The sequence below is a fragment of the Equus quagga genome, chromosome 7 (assembly GCF_021613505.1).
Source record: "Equus quagga isolate Etosha38 chromosome 7, UCLA_HA_Equagga_1.0, whole genome shotgun sequence".
NCBI classification, from domain to species: domain Eukaryota; kingdom Metazoa; phylum Chordata; class Mammalia; order Perissodactyla; family Equidae; genus Equus; species Equus quagga.
The window spans coordinates 16,612,205-16,630,882 of record NC_060273.1 but is presented as its reverse complement, the minus strand read 5'-3'; the positions used below and the strand labels follow the sequence as shown (position 1 = coordinate 16,630,882).

General features: G+C 42.5%; 1 protein-coding gene across 10 annotated transcripts in view; it reads right to left on the bottom strand.

Annotated features, from left to right (window-relative positions):
• DNAH3 (dynein axonemal heavy chain 3) overlaps nucleotides 1–18,678 on the bottom strand; it is a 167,119-nt gene that overhangs the window by 68,304 nt on the left and 80,137 nt on the right. For 9 of the 10 annotated variants that reach the window (XR_006889553.1, XM_046668395.1, XM_046668400.1 and 6 more), the window contains 12 exons: nucleotides 17,805–17,919; nucleotides 15,414–15,612; nucleotides 14,001–14,109; nucleotides 13,662–13,775; nucleotides 12,766–12,942; nucleotides 11,599–11,690; nucleotides 9,565–9,784; nucleotides 8,827–8,961; nucleotides 7,479–7,590; nucleotides 5,716–5,957; nucleotides 2,851–2,951; nucleotides 675–780 (listed from right to left, as the gene is read on the bottom strand). Coding sequence is in view for 9 of the 10 variants with exons in the window: in XM_046668395.1 (XP_046524351.1) it covers nucleotides 675–780; nucleotides 2,851–2,951; nucleotides 5,716–5,957; nucleotides 7,479–7,590; nucleotides 8,827–8,961; nucleotides 9,565–9,784; nucleotides 11,599–11,690; nucleotides 12,766–12,942; nucleotides 13,662–13,775; nucleotides 14,001–14,109; nucleotides 15,414–15,612; nucleotides 17,805–17,919 (1,722 nt within the window). In the remaining variant the exon portion in view is untranslated. The remainder of the gene's footprint in view (nucleotides 1–674; nucleotides 781–2,850; nucleotides 2,952–5,715; nucleotides 5,958–7,478; nucleotides 7,591–8,826; nucleotides 8,962–9,564; nucleotides 9,785–11,598; nucleotides 11,691–12,765; nucleotides 12,943–13,661; nucleotides 13,776–14,000; nucleotides 14,110–15,413; nucleotides 15,613–17,804; nucleotides 17,920–18,678) is intronic. The other variant, XM_046668396.1, reaches the window with a different exon arrangement.

Sequence of the window (18,678 nt, the reverse complement as noted above, 5' to 3'; positions counted from 1 at the left end):
TCAGCTCATTCTTGGCTTCTCCAGTGGGAAACTTTCCTAGGGAACTCTATTAACGCAGGAAAAGACAAGAGGGACCACAGCACTGGTTCTCCCTTTCTGCTTCCCTGGTCTGAGAGTGTGGTCAGGTACCTACCTAACCTGAATGTTTACACCTCTTTTAGGAAGGGAAGAAGGAAATGGACACTCTTAGTAGCTGCAATAAAAGCATTTCTAACTGGTTCCAGCTCCCCAGTGGTGAGAGGCATGGCATCTAGGTTACAGGGATGGGGAGTGGCAGTACAGAGAGGAACAAGGCTTTTCCTAACCCAGTCCATCTTTAGAACAGCTTCTAGAGGCATTTCTGCTAGTGAGGCAATGGAGAAAGGGTGACATTCCAGCCATCATATAGAACACTTCTCAAGCACTAGAATTCTTCATTGGCAAGCCAACAAGTGATAGAGAAGGTGGAAGACAAGGAAGAAATTGATTGCACCACCCATCTCCAGTACATGGAGAAGAAAGTTGGAAAAAATGGCAGGCAGTCAGGAAACAATATAACTGGGCACAGGCAGGGTATTCCCTGCCCCTTGTTGCCACCTGGAATTATGAAGGTGAAGACGTGTACAGAAGGCCTTTGAGATGAGGATTAGGGAGACAAGGAGGAATGGAAAGGGAAGGGACCTGGTGGGTCTCACCAATTCTGTGTGTTCCTCCGTGAGGTTGGAGGGCAGGGTGTCCATGTATGAATCCTTCAAGGGCTTCCAGCCTAGCTGATGGGGCTCCATGTAGATCATCCCACACCTGGAAAGCAAAAACAAAGGACCAGCTGGGTCCATATCGGGGCTTCCAAGTTTGTAGGGGTGAGGGAAATGCAAGCAGTCTCAGGAGGGCAAGGAGCTGGAGCTTGGGTTGGGGCACCACCCACACCAACTCCAGGACCAGGGGAAGGTGCACAGGTTTTTATCAGGAAAGGGGAGAGACCAGTGCTAACAGCTGGGTCTTGGGAGCCAGAGAGACCTGGATTCAAATCCCAGCCCCAGACCCTTTTAGCTGAGTGATCTTGGACAGGTTTCTTCAATGACTCTCAACTTCTGTGGCCTTGTCTGTAAATTGAGGAATGAAAAAATATGTAGTACATAAGACTGTTGTAATGGTTAAATAAAATGCCAATAAAGAATTTAGCACCATGCCTAGCACATAGAAAACTGTCAATCAATGGAAGCTATTATTATCATTAGCGTAAATACTCAAGTACTGACATGTAACATTTTATGTAGCATGTGTTTTTCCATCTGTTACATCTAGGTGCTCTCTTGTTTGTTCCTAATACTGGCTACAATTTATTGAGCAACTTTTGCCTGTCAGGCACTATGTAGGCCCTACTGGCCTTCATTTCTAAGTATTCCTCTTCGTGGTCTAGGTTTTAGACATGAGGAGACCGTGGCTCAGAGAGGCTAAATGACTTGGAAGAGGTTACACAGCTAGCAAGTGGCATGGCCAGAGTAGGAGCTCAAGTTGGTCTAACTTGCCATGTGCTCTAAGCCCTCATATTGCCTTTGGGAACATGGGCTGATTTTATTTTATTTTTTATGACTTCGGATGCACAGGATTAGATTAATTATCATCCTTGGCACACTCATCATTAGCCCACATGTAACATTTCTTAGTTAATTGTCTTCAATAATGTTATAAATGCCCATGAACCTACCACTCAGACAGAAGTGAGAATCTTGGCAATAACCCTCATCTAACCATACAGTCCCCCTTATTCTATCCTCTTGACCTTCCCCACTTGAGGTAACACAGTATCTTGCATCTCATGTTCACCTGTTCCTTGATTTCTTTCCCTCTTATATACAGTCACCGCCCTATCCCCCCCAACCACCCCATACCCACAGTTTCCACATTCTCGGGATTCAACCAGCCACAGACTGAAAGGCCTAGGATGGTTGCGTCTGTACTGAACACGTAGTCTTTTTTTCTTATCACTATTCCCTAAATAATACAATATAACAATATACAATATAACAAAATACAACGTAACAAGTATTTACATAGCATTTACATTGTATTAGGTATTATAAGGAAACGAGAGATGACTTAAAGTATACAGGAAGAGGTGGATAGGTTATGTGCAAATACTACACCATTTTATATAAGGGACTTGAACATCCTTGGATTTTGGTATCCGCTGGGGTCCTGGAACTCATCCCCCATGGATACCAAGGGATGACTGTAGTTTTACGGCATTTCTATATGTTCCTAAAATGTATATATATTTATTTTAGTTATTTTTAACAATTTAAAAGGGGTACTATGCTGTATGTAATATTGTAGGCTTACTTTTATACATAATATTGCTAAGCTTTTATCTTTAATTTTACTAAGATTAACCATATAGTTGCACGTCAGTACAGTTCATTTATTTTGAGTGCTATATAAATATTACAATTTCTGACTTTATTATACTTAGTTCACTCCTGTTAATGGGCATTTGGGTGGTTTCCAAGTGTTTGCTTTGGTGAACTGAGTCACAACGAATGTTCTTGGACACGTTCTTGGACACACAGGAGTATGTACATGGGCAAGTTTCTTTTGGATATATACTTAGCAGAAGTGCTGGGTCATGAGGCATATGAAGGTTCAGTTTTGGGAGATAATGTCAAACTCTTTTCCAAAGTGCTTGCCTGATTTTAGATTCCTACCAGCAATGAGGATTGAGGACTGATTTTATGACAAATCTAAGTGACAACAAATAATGTAGGTGATCTGCTAGCGCTTAATCACATTTGCGGATTTTTAGAGCTGTCCCTCCTGCTTAGCATCAGTGAGGCCATGCATCCCTCAGGGTGCCAGTGCAAGCTGACTGACCTGCTCACAGTGGCTGGGGAGGCCTGCTCCAGGTCGGCTGGCTCAAAGATCAGACTCATCTTGGAGCTCATCTGGATAATCTCACCACTCATTAAACAAAGCTGAAAGTGCAAAGCAGAGGGGTGGAGGGCAGGGTTAAATTCCATCTGCAAGAGAGAGGCCTCAGTGGAGACAGAGATAGTCTGAACTCATTTGACAAATATTTCTTGATCCCTACTACATGCCAGTCACTGTTCTAGGTGCCTAGAATAAAACACACAAGAATCCCTGTCCTCTTCAGGTTTATATCCTGCTGGGGGGAGACAGATGGTTAGCAAAATACATAGTATATAAAATGGTGAAAGTGCTTTGGAGAAAAATAAAGTAGAAGAGGGGGTTGAAGAATGCTCAGTCAGGGTCAGGTGAGCTGTAATTTTATTTTATTTATTTACATTTTGGTGAGGAAGATTGGCCCTGAGCTAACACCTGTTGCCAATCTTCCTCTTTTTGCTTGAGGAAGACTGTTCCTGAGCTAACATCTGTGCCAATCTTCCTCTATTTTATGTGGGACGCCCCAATAGCATGGCTTGATGAGCGGGGTTAGGTCCACGCCTGGGATCCGAACCAGCAAACCCGTGGCCGCCAAAGCAAGGTGTGCGATCTTAACCACTATGCCACCCTGCAGGCCCCAGGTGACCTGTAATTTTAAATAGGGAGGTCAGAGAATCACTGAATTACAGCCTTCATTGAAGGGTCAAGAAGTTGTCAGATGACAGCAAGTTTCGTGGTTCCTTCCTTAGTGTTTAATATAGAACTTAACTGCACACACTCATCTTGTTTTATTTGCTCGAGTCTCCCATGAAAGACTCCTTTTAGAATCCCTCATGGCCTGGTCCAGGGCTAGAGTGACAAGAATATCTCCATACATCCCTTTTGGAATGGAAGGAAAGACCATTGAAAGTCCTAGTGTTTAGCAAGCATATCCCTTTAGAAAGCAGTGCAAACACATAGGAGACTCTTGCAATACATACAAAGCCAGCTGTGCAGCTTCCCATTTGCCAACAAGGGTTCAAATGAGATATTTAAGTCATAAGATGTCCGGAAGCCTAGGCCTCAGAGGAAAAATGGAAACCCCATTACTCCCTAATGCTCATCTACAGTTATGGGGAAAAAGTTCCTTGCACATTACCTGGTCCACATCAAATGTCATAGCTGTTATGGGGCTGACACCAACAGCAGTGTCATCTCTGAATATCAAGAAAAGTAAAATACATTCATACCTCTGACAGAAGTTTGATTTACACCCAGAGCAGAGAAGAGCCGTCAGAAAATCCACTGATGATGACTCTTTATACTTCTAATCTCGAGACCAACCGATAACGTTTGTTCAATTAGTTTATATAACACAGTCCATATCATGTAATAAAACATTTCTATTTTTATATGTTATATAATCAAAATTATGCACATGCTATAATTAGTATATGTGTATAATTTGGATAACTAGGCCTTCCATTGTTGAGCATGACTCACTCTTAGTCTTGTGAAATTTAAATGCAGTAGGAAAATATATTTTGATTTGCTAATGATGTTATATTCAGCACAGGAGCTCTTCCTCGAAATGGTGATAAATTTTATTTTATATCATTTTATTTTATTTTAAAAAACACTTATATAGCACTTGCTGTATGCCAGGCACTATTATAAGTAGTTTGCAAATATTAATTTATCTAATCTTCCTAACAACACTATGAGGTAGACACTATTATCCCCATTTTATAGATGATGAAACTGAGGCATAGAGACACTAAACAGCTTGTCTGAGGTTACACAACTGGTAAGCGGCAGGGCCAGGATTTGAACCCAGGCTGTCTGGCTCCAGAGTCCAAGCCCTTTAGCCACTAGACTTACTGTGGCAGAATGTATTTTCCAAAGACTACTGCAATAATCTCTCCCATCCCATGTGCATTTTTACACTTGCCCACCTCCATTAAGAGGTGGAGTTTATTGCTCCAACCCCTTGAATCTGGACAAGCCCTCTGACTTCTTCAACCAACAGAATTCAGAGAAAGCGATGCTATGCCAGTTCCAAGCATAGCTCCTCATTCCCTGGAAAATTCTACTACTGCCTCCTGGAAATTAGCCACCACATAAGAAGTACCACTACTCTGGACCACCAAGTGAGAATCCCAAGCCACATGGAGAGGCCTGGAGGATGAGATGTTATTTGTCAGGGAGGGGCAGAGAGAGAGAGAGAGGGAGAGAGAGAGAGAGAGAGGGAGAGAGAGAGGAATGAGTCTCCAGACAGTAAGTAAAGAAGCCACCTTGGATGTGGATCCTTGAGCCCTAGCTCCCCAGCTGACATCATAAGGATCAGCTAAGCCTAGCTGAGCCCTTCCAAAATTCCTCATCCATAATATCAGGAACAAAATAAATGGTTGTCTTAAGCCACTAGGTGTTAAGGTAGTCTGTTATATAGCAATGGATAACCAAAACACATTCCATATATGAGGTACCATGTATGTACTATCTCATTTAATTACTAACCCTCCTATTTTATTACTACCCTTTTACAAATGAGGAAACTGAGGTTCAGAGAAGTTACGTAACTTGCTCAATACAACACAGCTCAATTGTAGAGCTAGTGGTCCAATCTGATGCCAGCAACAAGGCTTTTAACCACTTTACAACATCATCTCTAAACGCACATAGCTTACCTACTACAAGTACAGAAACATAATTCATGAACTGATAACTGTTACTTTCTTGTGGGACATTCATTCTTAGTGTAATAAAGGTAGGTATTATATAGTTTTGATCAATCACTCACTTCAATAAAATAGTTTATATCCATCCATAAAAAGTGATATCAGACTTAGTAGCTACCTTTTTATTGTCATCCAGAACAGTGTTCATATTTTCAATCCAAACAGCATCCACTGGCCCATCAAATATAATCCACTTTCGGTCATCAGACACTGAAGACGCTTGCTCCCGGAAAGCATTGGCGAGGACTCCGTCTGTCCATTCATGGCTCACTTGGTCAAAGCACCCATACAGCTGCCCCATGGTGATAGCCTTGGGGTTGATGATCTTGTACTCCACAGCAAACTCCTCCATCTGGTGGGCTAGCAAGAAAGTCCAACATGAGTTACAGAGACTCTGGTCAGGCTAGAACACTAGGTAAGAGATAATGCCATCTCAAAGACCAGCCAACATTTTTGAATATACCATCCAAGGAGAGTCCTAATAAAATCTGTGCTCAGTCCTTATAAAGAGTGAGATAGCTGGATAGACAAAGCCTTAAATTTCTAGGTTAATAAAGCCAATAGCTTCTCACCATATTTTCTCATATGGCTTCTCACCATAAGAACTCAATCAGTAAAGGAAAGAGATGCCATATTATCAGGCCTCTTGAGGCACCTGGCTCTCACAGCTGCCCTAAGAACCTTGGCTTTGACTTGAGATGAGGAAAAAGCTGACAAGGAAGATTCTGGAAAATGATGGTTACTTTTCCTTTCTCTATCAGAAGGGCTAGCTTAGCCCTGAAACCTCTTCTTAGCTGCTCAATAGGTGTCAGTTATCCCCTGAGAAAGGCACACTGTTGGAGTACCAGGACCCAACCAGGATATGCAGGCTGATGGATGGCACATCATACACACTTAATAACAGAAAATAACCGCACTTTTCCACGATCCTTCAAAGTAAAGAAAAGTTGGAGTGCCTGAGTCATGAACTAAATAAAGAGCCATTTCTGCAGAATCCTGAGGCAAAGACAATGGGGGAGGCCTCCTTTCTCTTCATTTTGTTTTCTAAGCTATATTCAAATGTCAAAATTATTACTTAAGTCTGAAATGCCCAAATTAGTTATTAAGGCCAAGTTAGTCGCCAAAACAATAACCCCAAAAATCTAACAGCAACTCAATTATCAAGTGTTATTAGGAAAAATGTTAAAGTACTGGAAGGGATCATGGAAACATAGGTACAATAAGACACTGCTAAAAAAAACCCCAAAACTGCCTGGTAATAAACACAGCTTTCACTTGTTGAGTAGACACGATGCTACATCATTCACCTACATAATCTCATTTAATTCTCACAACAATCCAATTTTACAGCTGGGAAAACAGAGGCTAAGAGAGATTTGGTCATTTGCCCAGGGTCTGGGGCTGATTCAAAAGTCTGAGGTCTTATCCTCCAAATTAAATGGAAGGAAGGAAAGAAAGGGAGGGAGGATGAGAGGGAGGGAGAAAAAAAGAGAAAAAAAAAAAGGGAGGAGAAGGTAAGAAGGGATGGAAAGAAAAGAAAAAAAGGAAAAGAAAAGATATCAGGTAGTTATTTGAATTTAGCATAGTTTTGTTTAGGCCACTGGCAGGCATCTCTCTCTCTTTTGGGAAACCTTTGGAGAAGCCACTGTGCATCATTTGAGAAAATTCCTCCAGACCTAATGATGCACATAGAATCCCCTGTTGGAAGCCCCACCTCCCCTTTATCATCTGCCTGCAGACATCTGTGTGCCATGTTCTATTTCTGGCTCTGACGCCAGAATCCAGGGACAGCAAAACTAACAGTCTGGCATTATCTCCATGGAGTCAGACAACTGAGAGGGGAGTCCTGTCCTCCCTGGAAGCCAGGAATGCGAGCTTTACCTTCGTGTAAATCACCCAGAGCTGCAGCCAGCACTTTATAAGCACAGGTCTTGCCACCCATGGGGTCTCCGACAATCATATAGCCATGTCTTACCAGCATCATCTCGTAGATCTGGGAGGAGACATCACACAAGGAGTTAATCATTGCAAACCTCCCTGAACTGCAAGTTAGTAAGAAGTCAGTGAGGAATGAGGGACTGAAAGAGGATTCCCACAGCCACTTCTACCTCTGGGAAACTGTAGTCCTTTTCGTGATCTATTGTTTAAGTATCTTTTCGATGAATAAATATATGTGTGTGTCTCAGATTAAGGGATGGGAACTACTATTTGCTCTGCACCCAACTACATGCTAAGCATCAAGTGACTTACCTAAATTCTTTCATTTAATCCATTCAGGTACATTAACCATTGCTAGACGGGAATACTGAGCCCGAGAGGTTAAGCAACCTGCCCAAGCTCATCAGTGGTGAAGCCAGGATTTGGGCACAGGGCTGTCTGAATTCAATGCCCCTAATCTTTTCATTACGCCATTTCCATTTGCTTTTAAAGAGGAAAAGGAAATAATGGTCATTTTAGTAAATTGCATTTATACTGGAAACCTCCTTTCTCGAGGCCTAAATGCTGTTCTGACTGGACTGGAACTCTCAGTAGATGAAAATGTATTTTCCGAGCCAGGCCTCATGCTGTAAAATAGAAATGACCTTCTCTGTAATTGGTACAGGGATGGTCACATGACTTTATCAGCACAATTCAAAGCTAATCCCGAGACCTGCTGAAGACAGTTGGAGAGTGATGCTCTTTTTTCTTCTGGGTTTGAATCTGGGACAATCTAACTCTGAGGCTGCTGGGGACCCAACTGAGAAAGAAGTTTGAATGCAGAGAGAGACAGAGCCCAGAAATGAAGAGAGACAGATTCCTGATGACGTTATCTAAAAACCCGGATCCCTCTGTACCTGAAGCCAACATATTCCTGGACTTTTCAAGTTAGGTAAGTGAATAAATTCCCTTTTGTTGATTAAGGCAGTTTGAGTTGTCTTTCATTGGAAACTGAGAATGTCCTTACTAGTTCAAAGCCCAATGCCCCCAAACGTTTTATTTCATCCCTAAATTAAGAAAAGAAACCCCAAGGAAGATGGTCATAGGAAAAGTACTGGATTTTAAACTTCAACTCTTGGAAATGAAAACTGAAGACACAACAGATTGCTAAGTATTTTCATCTCTACCTCCATCGCTATTCAGGCACGTCTGACTGCTGCCTGTTAGTTCCAGTCTGCCACAATTCTTTCCGATTCCTGACTCCAGCAAACAGTAAAACAGGCACACTCCCATATGCGTGCAAAGAACCAACCTGGATAATTTTCCCAATAAACCAAGGTACTGGCTGGAGTTTCATCTTTTGGATATTCTCATTCAGTACTTCCATGAAAACTTCATAGTCTGGCTTTGGAAGAACAACTCCAGGAAACAAATCTGATATAATTCCCTGTTAAAAGATTTCAAGAGAAGGTGGAAAAGATGAATTACCAGATATATGACTTCAACATTTTCCCAAAATGAGATCTAGAGACAGCAGAAATCTTTGAAAAATTCCAAACCTCATTTTTCTACATCAAAACTCATCCACAATTACAAATTACAACACTATCTATAAAACATGATTTCCCTGCCAAATAATTTTAAAAGGCAGCAAATATTTAATGGGTCTGTACTATCTTCCAGTTACTGTATTAGTAACGAACAAGATAGTCATAATTTATGGAGCTCACAGCCTGGTAAGGAAGATAGGCATTTATTAACTACAAATGAAAACTAACTAAATTTGATTTTAAAAAATAACTACCCAGCCCAACAGCAAATACTATTCTCTCAATGAAACCATTTTTATTAAAATCAGGAACTAGACCAAGATGTTGCTATCATCATTATTATTCAACATTTTGGGGAGAGTATACAGGAACAGAGATGCTAGCTGGGGATAGAGAAGGTGTCAGAAGATGGAAGAGGATGTGGAGAGGGTGCCAGAGAAACATTTCCTCTTTAGAAGCTGAGTCCCAGTGCTTGGCCAAGGCCCCAAACCACTACATACCTGAAACAGAGGGACATCTTGAGCCAAGAATTTGGCTAGGTTGACATCAAGCAAGGCCCGGAGCAGCAGGACACTTTCATTCTCCTCCGGGTACTTGAGCTTCAGGTTGCCAGCAGCAGTGAGCACAGACTTGACTGCACGCATGCCATAGTCATAGTGATGCTGGGAGGAGAGTTGCTCTGAGCATAGGCGGTAGGTTGCCACAATCTTCTGGGAAAGACTAGAAAGGCAAAGACAAGTCTGCAGATCCCCAGAGAGGAGCAAGGTGTCTGCTCAACAGACCTTCTCAACATGCCTCAGCAAACCAGGCTTGCCCACGGACTTGATGGAGAAGCCCTATCATTTGAAGGCCTTTTAATGCAGTTACCATAATGAGCTAAGGAAGCAGTGTAACTCTTTTTCAAAGGTAGGATGAAGAAAAAGCAAGCACATACACATATGTATAACATGTACTGCATAAGAAATTAAATGTGTGTATACTTTTGTTTGTATATATAAATGTATGAATACACACACACACACACACACACACACACACACACTTCGGAAGAATACATCAAACTATGAACTATTAACAATGTTAATCCCTGGAGAATGGGACTAAGGGTCACTGAGGGAACATTCACTTTTTGCACTTCTGTAACATTACTTTGTTTTTCAATGTCCACGTTTTACTTTTTTAATTTAAGAAGACCAATTCACAATTTAATATATTCAGCACACAACACATGTAGACTCATGTGCACCACCATTTCTTATTCTTCCTGGCCACACAGCTGGACCACATCTGCTAGCTTCTCACACACTCACAGGGTGCCTATACCACTGAGTCCTAGTTGGTGGCTGTGAATGAAAGGGAAGTATGCCACTTCCAGGGCTGGTCCATGAAACCCTCCTCCACGAGAGCCTCCATGCTCATGTGTTGTAGCTGTGAGATATAAGTGGCCTGGGTCCCTGACCCATTCACTGGGGAAGAACTGCCCCTGATCACAAGCACCCATTTTGGATTCCCAATGAGTGAAAAATAAACTTTTGTTATGTTAAGCCACTGGGATCAGGGGGTCTGGGTTACCCTACCCAATATACTTATGCACATTCCCTGTGAGGGGCTCCTCTCTACAAGACTGATTTACTTTAAAAGCAAAGACTCTGTGTTGCTCACCAGCACCTAGCACAAAACTGGGCAAAAGGTAGGCAGCTGAATAAAGGTTTGCCAGTTGAATAAATAAATGAATTGAGTGGGAAAATCAATGTAATCCAGGTCTCCTATAGAAAAAATAAATTAAACCTCATCTGACAGAGGCAGCCTCTTGGCCTAGGAAGGGTGACGTATTCTGTTGAGAACATCTGCAGCCCTGTGGACTAAGAACAAGGACACTCAGGTCACAAAGACACTGATGGCCTTGTGAAGACATCCGTAGTAAAAAAAATCAATTAATTACGGCCAAGACAATGTAAAAAGACAAGTGTAAAATTTGGAATAGGTCAATAAAAGCCATCTTACAATGAATTTCATAACTCATGGTGCGTGTGATGAAGACTTTGATGTGTGTCTTGGAAAACTGGGTAAGACTTGAATGAGAGATAACCCAGTTGATTGTAGTAAATAAATGTTATATTGATAACAACGTTAATTCAAAATTATATTAAATTTTCCTGTTCAATCTTGGAATAATTCCTGTTTTCAGTCTTGCCTTAAGCCAGTTAGGAATGTGTGTGCATTTGTGTGTGCATGTGTCGGTATGTGTATGTGTGTGTTAGAGTGAAGGTTTGGGAGGAGATGAGTGGCTGCATTCTTTCATAGTAGTCCAGGTGTGTGTAAAGAGAGAGGAGGCTCTTTCTTGGAAATCTGGGCCACTTCCCAGTCAGGGATGGGGTCGAGACCAAGACCAGGGCTATGTGTTTTCAGATCAATTTGTGAGCAGAAGCCTGTTTCTCACGTTTCTCTCTTTTCTTCCAATAGGCAGCCCACCTTGAATCCACCACATAAAAAAACCACTTTGTCAGGGCCTTTAGAAAACAAATGTAACCTACCTTCTGGAATCCAGAAACCCCATAGAATAGAGGGAGATTTCTCCAATGAGGGCATAATCTGGCACCATCATGGCCACTGTCCGAAACAAGGCCTGGAAAAGAAACAGCCATTCAGAACCTAAACACATACCAAGAACACTGCGGGAAGGCACATCTACAGAGGCAGAGAAGTAGCATGATCATTCAGGCCACTCCAGTGACAATCAAGGAAAGGAGGGCTGGAGGACAAGTCAGTGCAGAGGGTTCATCTTCATTGGACAGATCCACTGTTCCACTAACCTCCCCACTGGCCCTGTCCAGGTACATGTTGTCATACTGGGTCCTTCCAAGATTGTGAGGAAGGCCTTAGGTGCAGGTATCCTAACAACACCTCATTCTCCTATGCCAAATAAGCATCACTCAACTACTGGAGCTTTCCAGTGTTCAATATGGACAGCAGAAGTCATTTAGGAATGCAGGATTATTATGTATCAGAAGAATTCTGAAGTCAGATCTTGATTTGAGTCCTTGTTCTGCTACCTACTAGCTGTGAGCAAGTTATGTGACCCTTCTAGACCTCAGGTCTTTCATCTCAAAATGGGCTAACACTGTGCCCTCTTCATAGTTATCATGAGAACAAATGATATCATCTAAGTGAAGTACTTAGAAAAACGTGTGGCACATAGTCAGTGCTCAATAAACATCAGCTGTTGCTATACTGCCTTAGATCTGACAGGAGAAGTGACTTGCCCAAGTCATGCAGTTAGTTAGAGGTAGAGCCAGGAATAGAACCCAGGCTTCCTGATATCAAACCCTAGTGCTTTCTAGTATACCACACTGTCTCATCAAAGTTGCTTGTGCAGGTCTAATGTGCAGATCTCTCATTTACTTTACTGTCTGACCCCTGTGGACAATAGAAACAATGACTCTTGTTCTAGTGTGCACTGCTTCCTATTTGTCACTGGTTACTATGCATACATGACCCCTCCCCTAAGAGACTTTGTTGGGAAAGTGGTTGTGTTCTGGGGCCAAGTACTATCTTACCACCATTGAGACTCCACTATTACTTCTCACAGCTGAAAAATGTCACCTGGTCCCATTACTGGGTTTCTCTGTGAGACCTTTGGGTGCTTTCAGAGGTTTCTATACCATAAAGCACACCCAGCATTTATACACTCTGCTGTTTACCTTGAGATTATCTGGCAGCTCAGCCCTGCCAGCATACCCAGGGTTCATGGTGATGAAGACAGCACAGGTTGGGTTCAGAGAGAGCTCGGTGCCTTCAAAGATGAACATCTTTAGCTTCCGGATAATGGCTTGTTGAATGCTGAGAATCTGCTGAGCTACCACAGACAGCACTTCCACCTGGGGTGAGAATGGATGGCTGATGTGGGTTCCTGTTTCTGTCAGCCACTCACCCCATGCTACCAGAGTCTCTTGCACTTAGCAAAGAAAGAAACACAATAACCTGAGAACCAGACCTTCACCTTCAAAATTAGGAGCACAACTTAGGGTTTTGGTAAAGAAAAAGAAAATTGGTGCACGCATGTGTGTGTGTGTATTTTCCATAGTATTTTGTCTTTGTTCCAGCACCTACCATAATGCTTGACCTGTAGTAGGTATCCCAACAGTGTTTATTGGTTCAAATTGCACATTTACATTTCCTGACCTAAATTTCCCACCCAAATAGAATTAATCATGTTCTCTTTTGTGAAGCATCTTTTGTACCACTACCTTGGATTTCTGTCATATTCTGTTTCCCTTTATTAGACTGTAACAGTTTAGAAGGCAAAAACATTTCTTACTCATCTTTGTATCATGAACATATGAAGAGTATCTGAATGTAACTGCTGCTCAATAAATTTTTGAATGAGCAATTGAATAAGTGAATATGATGAGAGTGTATATGTGTATAAAATATGCATTTTGTCTCCTTGGGGAAATTTTTGTTTAGTTCATTGAGTACATACTCTTTGCAAGAGGCTGTAGAAGAAAGATAAGACCCTGTCATTGGGGAGCTGCGAGCCCAGAAAAAGGCCCCTGCATGCCTAACCCTCTGTTCTGTGGCCTAGTAGCAAGGTTACCTCAATCCGGTTGAACTCATCAAAGCAGGCCCATGCTCCAGCCTGGGCCAGCCCCTTGAAGAACTTTCCCATGGCTTTGTAATCCAGACCATCTGAGCAGTTGAAGACCACACACTAGAGAGAGGGAGGATGTGGGCACCATTCAGGATGGGTTCTCTCATATCCGGATTACTCTGCACTGTGAAACAGGGGTGGGGCTCCTCGTTTCCTGTTCACTGAAGGAGCTGGGGCCCCACCCTGCCTGTTACACTAAACCTTCTTGAACTTCATGCCAACTTCCCTGGACAGGGGTCCAGAGAGGGGTGGAGGAGAGGATAAGGATGGACAGCATTTCCCTACCTGCTTGGCCAAAGCTTTGGCCAGATCTTTGGTGGTTTCTGTCTTGCCTGTCCCAGCTGGACCCTCCGGAGCTCCCCCAAGGTTTAGCTTCAAAGCCCCCATCAGTGTCCTATGGGGGAGAAAAATAAAAACTCAGCGCCTGAGTCTGAAGACACGGGAAAGAAACTGGCTTTTGGTTTATTTTATTTTGATTCATACAAATAGTCGAAAATTTTTCCCTGATTATATACCAACACAGCATCACTGTAAAAAAAATTCTGTTTTACTCAGCATTGTAAACTCAGAGCCTGGCACAGTGCCTGGTGCATGGGTGGCACTCATAAGCATTGCTTTGAATGAATGACTGAACGAATAAATGAATATATACACACATAAATGAATCAAATGAAAGTAAAAATCCTCATAAACTCTACATTCCAAAGATCACCAATGCTAATGGAATGGTGAAAATAAAATCTCTCACTAGATTAAGAACTCTTGAGTTCAGGATCCGTATTTGATTCAGTTCCATATTCCCAGCAAACTAATATAGTGCCTGGCATGTGGCAGGGGCAAGATAAATGTTGGAAATGAATGACGTGTTAACTGTGGTTCCACAGGCCCTTGTATGAGCCTCTTTAATTTCAGTTAACATATTATCTTGTAATCATCTGAGTATGTCACCTCCCCCACCCCATTAGATTGAGGGTTCCTGGAGGTCATGCATGGCGCACAGGAAAGTTTAAGAAATGGTTGTTGAATAATGAGAGGAATAAATGAATAAGTGAACAGCAATCACAGAACATAGAAAACAAGTGATTGAGGTCTTTGGAAGGAGAAATACTCAAGTATTATCTTCACAATTGAAAAAATATTCCACTGTAAAGAATATATAAAGTCAAAGAAAATCTAAACATCACAAAATTGACAAGTTCACAATGTTCAGATTTTTAATGTTATGAATTTCAAGGAAAGTGACAGAGTACTTTGCTGAGTACAGAACGACTGTATCTATCCATCAGACTGGCTGGCAGAGTTTCCAGACTCCTTGTCTGAGTCTGTCACCTGGCTCCCTCACCTGGCCCCTTTTCTCTCTCTTGGCCTGGGATTTCCAGGCACCATCTTGATTCCTGCCATTGGAGAGCTTTCTAAGTACCGTGCCATTTTCAATGACAGGCACCAATGTTCTGCTTGCTGGCTTGACTGCATTAATTTGCATTAGGACTCCTACTGCGTTCTCATTTCTTGCCTAAGGCCTAGTTTCCATGCCCATCTGTAGGACCATGGTGACTAAGGGCAATTCTAAAATCTGAGAATTTGAAATGAAGAGGGTAAAGGCAGCCAACTCAAGATGCACCTATCTTCTTCCCCAGGAGGTTTTCCTTCTGGAGTTCTCTATTCACCCATCAGGTCTGGGGGAGCCCTGGAGTTTACCTGTAGCAGCGGTCAGTGAGGGGCGTAATCACCAGCCGGGGGGAGTTTCCCAGGTACTCATAGCCATACAAGGCTTGTGTAGTAATCATCTGCACCTGCACATCCTTTGCCTCCCAGTAGTAGCGCAGCTGGGAGATCCACTGGAAATCATTCAGATCACAGACACCGTCCGCAGATAACTTGGCCACCACATCACGAGCTGTTGGGACACACACACACAAACACACCCATGCATCCTCCCATCTCCACAGCCTCCAGAGAAGAGGTCTGAGGATGTCAGAAGGCCACCTCTCACTCTCCAAACAATTTTAGGTTTAACTACCCTCCTTGACCACCCCCAACTTGCAGGCAGCCATATCTTTCAGAAGCTGGTCTTTGCTTCTCCCAAGGAGCCAGGCGGAGAATCTACTTGCATTGTCTGCTCTCAGGCAGTACCGGAGAGGCATTAAAAGTGCAAACTCTGAAATCGAACTGCCTGGATCCAAATTCTGGTTCTGCCATTAACTAGCTGTGTGACTTCAGGCAAGTTACTCAATCTTTCTGTCCTTCAGCTGCATAATCTACAAAACGAGGATAACATAGTACCTACCTTATTGGGTTACTATGAGGATTAAATGTACATATACAAATATATATACACATATACATATACACATATATAAGATCTATATAGATATCCATATACACAGATAGATAGACAGATAGAACTGTGCCTGGCATATAAAAACATTATATAAGTATTAGCTACTGTTATTATTCCCAAATTCTTGGGGGATTGACTAGAGGGTTTTGCAATATGTAGTTACCCCAAATGTTGCCATAACCCCAACATAACCCTTTGGGCTCTGTTCCAAGCCCTAGGCTATCCTAGGAGAATATAATCAGCTTGGCCTGATGGAACTGGCAAGGGAAGGGGTCCCATGAATCCATGGTTGGTTGTATTCTTTCCATCTGGGAGCCTGAGAAACCAGCTGAGAGATATAGCTCTGGGTTTTCTCATAGAATTATGAACCTAATTTAATTTTCTCACAGTGACAGGAGCCCTGAAGTTGAAGAGTGGGCAAAGATTTACAAGAATTATTATTTTTTAGGTAACTCAGGGAGAGAGCTATTAAGATCTCAGAACTACCTCAGCAGCTTGAAATTAGGATCCCAAAAGCATAATTTTGCCAAGGGACACTTCCGTAAGTCCATTGCCTCTGCGTGAAAGAAATCTTTATTACAGTAAAATCCAAAACCCTGCAGAGAAGAGCCCTTGAAGAAGATTACACCAATAGCTCTTCCATCCTTCCCAAGGAATTTAATTCCCCAAAGGTTCTTGAGAGAACCCAGAGCGGCAGCAGGAGGAGGGGTCTGTGTGAGAGACCCAAGAAGAAGGTGAATCTCAAAGGACTGAGTTGGAGATGCCTTTGCTATACAGTGTGTGTGTGCATGTGTTGATGCATGAGTGTGTGTGTGTGTGTGTGAACCCAACTACTCTGGGGTACACGGAGCAGTAACATCTGCACTTATTATTACTCCTGCCTGGAGTGGGTATGTGGCCAGCTGAAGATCACATTCTCCCTTCTCTCTCCCTGATTTTATGCTAGTCTATCTAAATGAAATCAGATTGAAATGCGCATCCACCTTAAGGAGAACAAGATGCCATGAAATGCCAGTAGGATGCTGGGTGTGTGAGGAGGAAAGACACTGTTCCCAGGCAACCAGCCTGGTCCAGCCCTAGTTTCCTTGGTAATAATGGAGTGAGGGTGTGGGGGTGGTTTGTTTTATATAAAGACTCCAGTTCTTCCTCTTCCTCTTCTTCTTTTCTTTTTTTCATGAAGAGCTGGAAGGCATCATCTCTCACCCACTCCCTCCCTGAGTCACCGCCCATTTTCAGTCTCTTGGGTTTGGGATCAGACAGACCTAGGTTCAAATTACAAAAGAGCCTCTGCTACTTATTCTCTGTGTACTACCTCTCAGCAAGTTATACACCCCTCTAAGCCTCTGGTTCTCAATCTGTGAAATGCATATAAAAATGAGATAACGTATGTCAAGCACTGAGCACAAAGTTTGGCACCTGGTGAGTATTCAAAAATATTAGCTATGATCAGTGCAAAAAAATCACTCCAACTTGGTGAATCTCAGAAATGGTCTTGGCCATCACTGTCTCAGTAAGAGCCCTGCTTGGAGGGTTCCTGGAAAAAAGTTGGGGGTGGTGGGGAAAATATAAGGTGGAAATACTCAGAAGCATTGGCTTATCTCTTTCCTCCCCAAGCTTACTCTCAGTTGGAGAAGTATCTCTCTATTGGGAAGAGAGACCCTAAATCACTCTACCTGGGAGAAGGGAGACTGGCGAGCCCGGCTGCTATTCCTGGACAGTCAGTATTGCCAGGGAGTCTCCTTGCTTACCATGGACATCAATGACTGTGAGGGCCCCGAGGGTGAGTCGAGCCCCGCTGCTCAGCTTCCCTCGTACCAGCTGGACAATCTCTGCAATCTGATCATTGCTCTTTTTCAGAAAATCCTGGCAGGGGCATAGGAGGGGACAACTGGTTAAATTGGATTCCTCTGGTAATCCCTTCTTGGGAAATGGCACCATCCACCACCCCATGGCCCATGGCAGACTCCTGGATGTCATCCCTCCAGCTCCCTTCCCTGACCTCCAGGCATTAGCCTCTAGATGAATTTCAAATGCATTGCACTAACTGAAAGAAGCCAAATTTGAAAGGCTAGATACTGTAAGATTCGAATTTTATGATATTGTGGAAAAAACAAAACTACAGGGATAGAAAACAGAATGGTAGCTGCCAGAGGCTTGGCGTAAGGCAAGGGGATAACTACAAAGGGCAGGAGGGAATTTTGGAGGGTGTGGAACTGTTCTATATCCTGATTGTGATGGTGGATACACATATGTATGTGTTTGTCCAAACCCAGAACTGTACACGAAAGAGGGTGAATTTTACTGTGTATAAATTATACAGTAAATCAGAATTTTTTTAAAAAAATCTGAAACTTTTTCAAATTAAAGGAGACACAGGATATGTGAAAACTAAATGCATGTAAACATGTAATCCCGAATTAGATCTTGGACCAGACAAAAAGACATTAGTGGGGCAACTGGCTAAACTTAGATGAGCCAATTTAAAAGGTCTATAGATTAGATGATAATATTGTATCTTGCATCAATGTTAGTTTTCTGATTTGGATAATTACACTGTGGTTAGGTAAGATGTTAATATTGGGGAATCTGAATGAAAGGTGTATGGGAATTCTCTGTATTGTT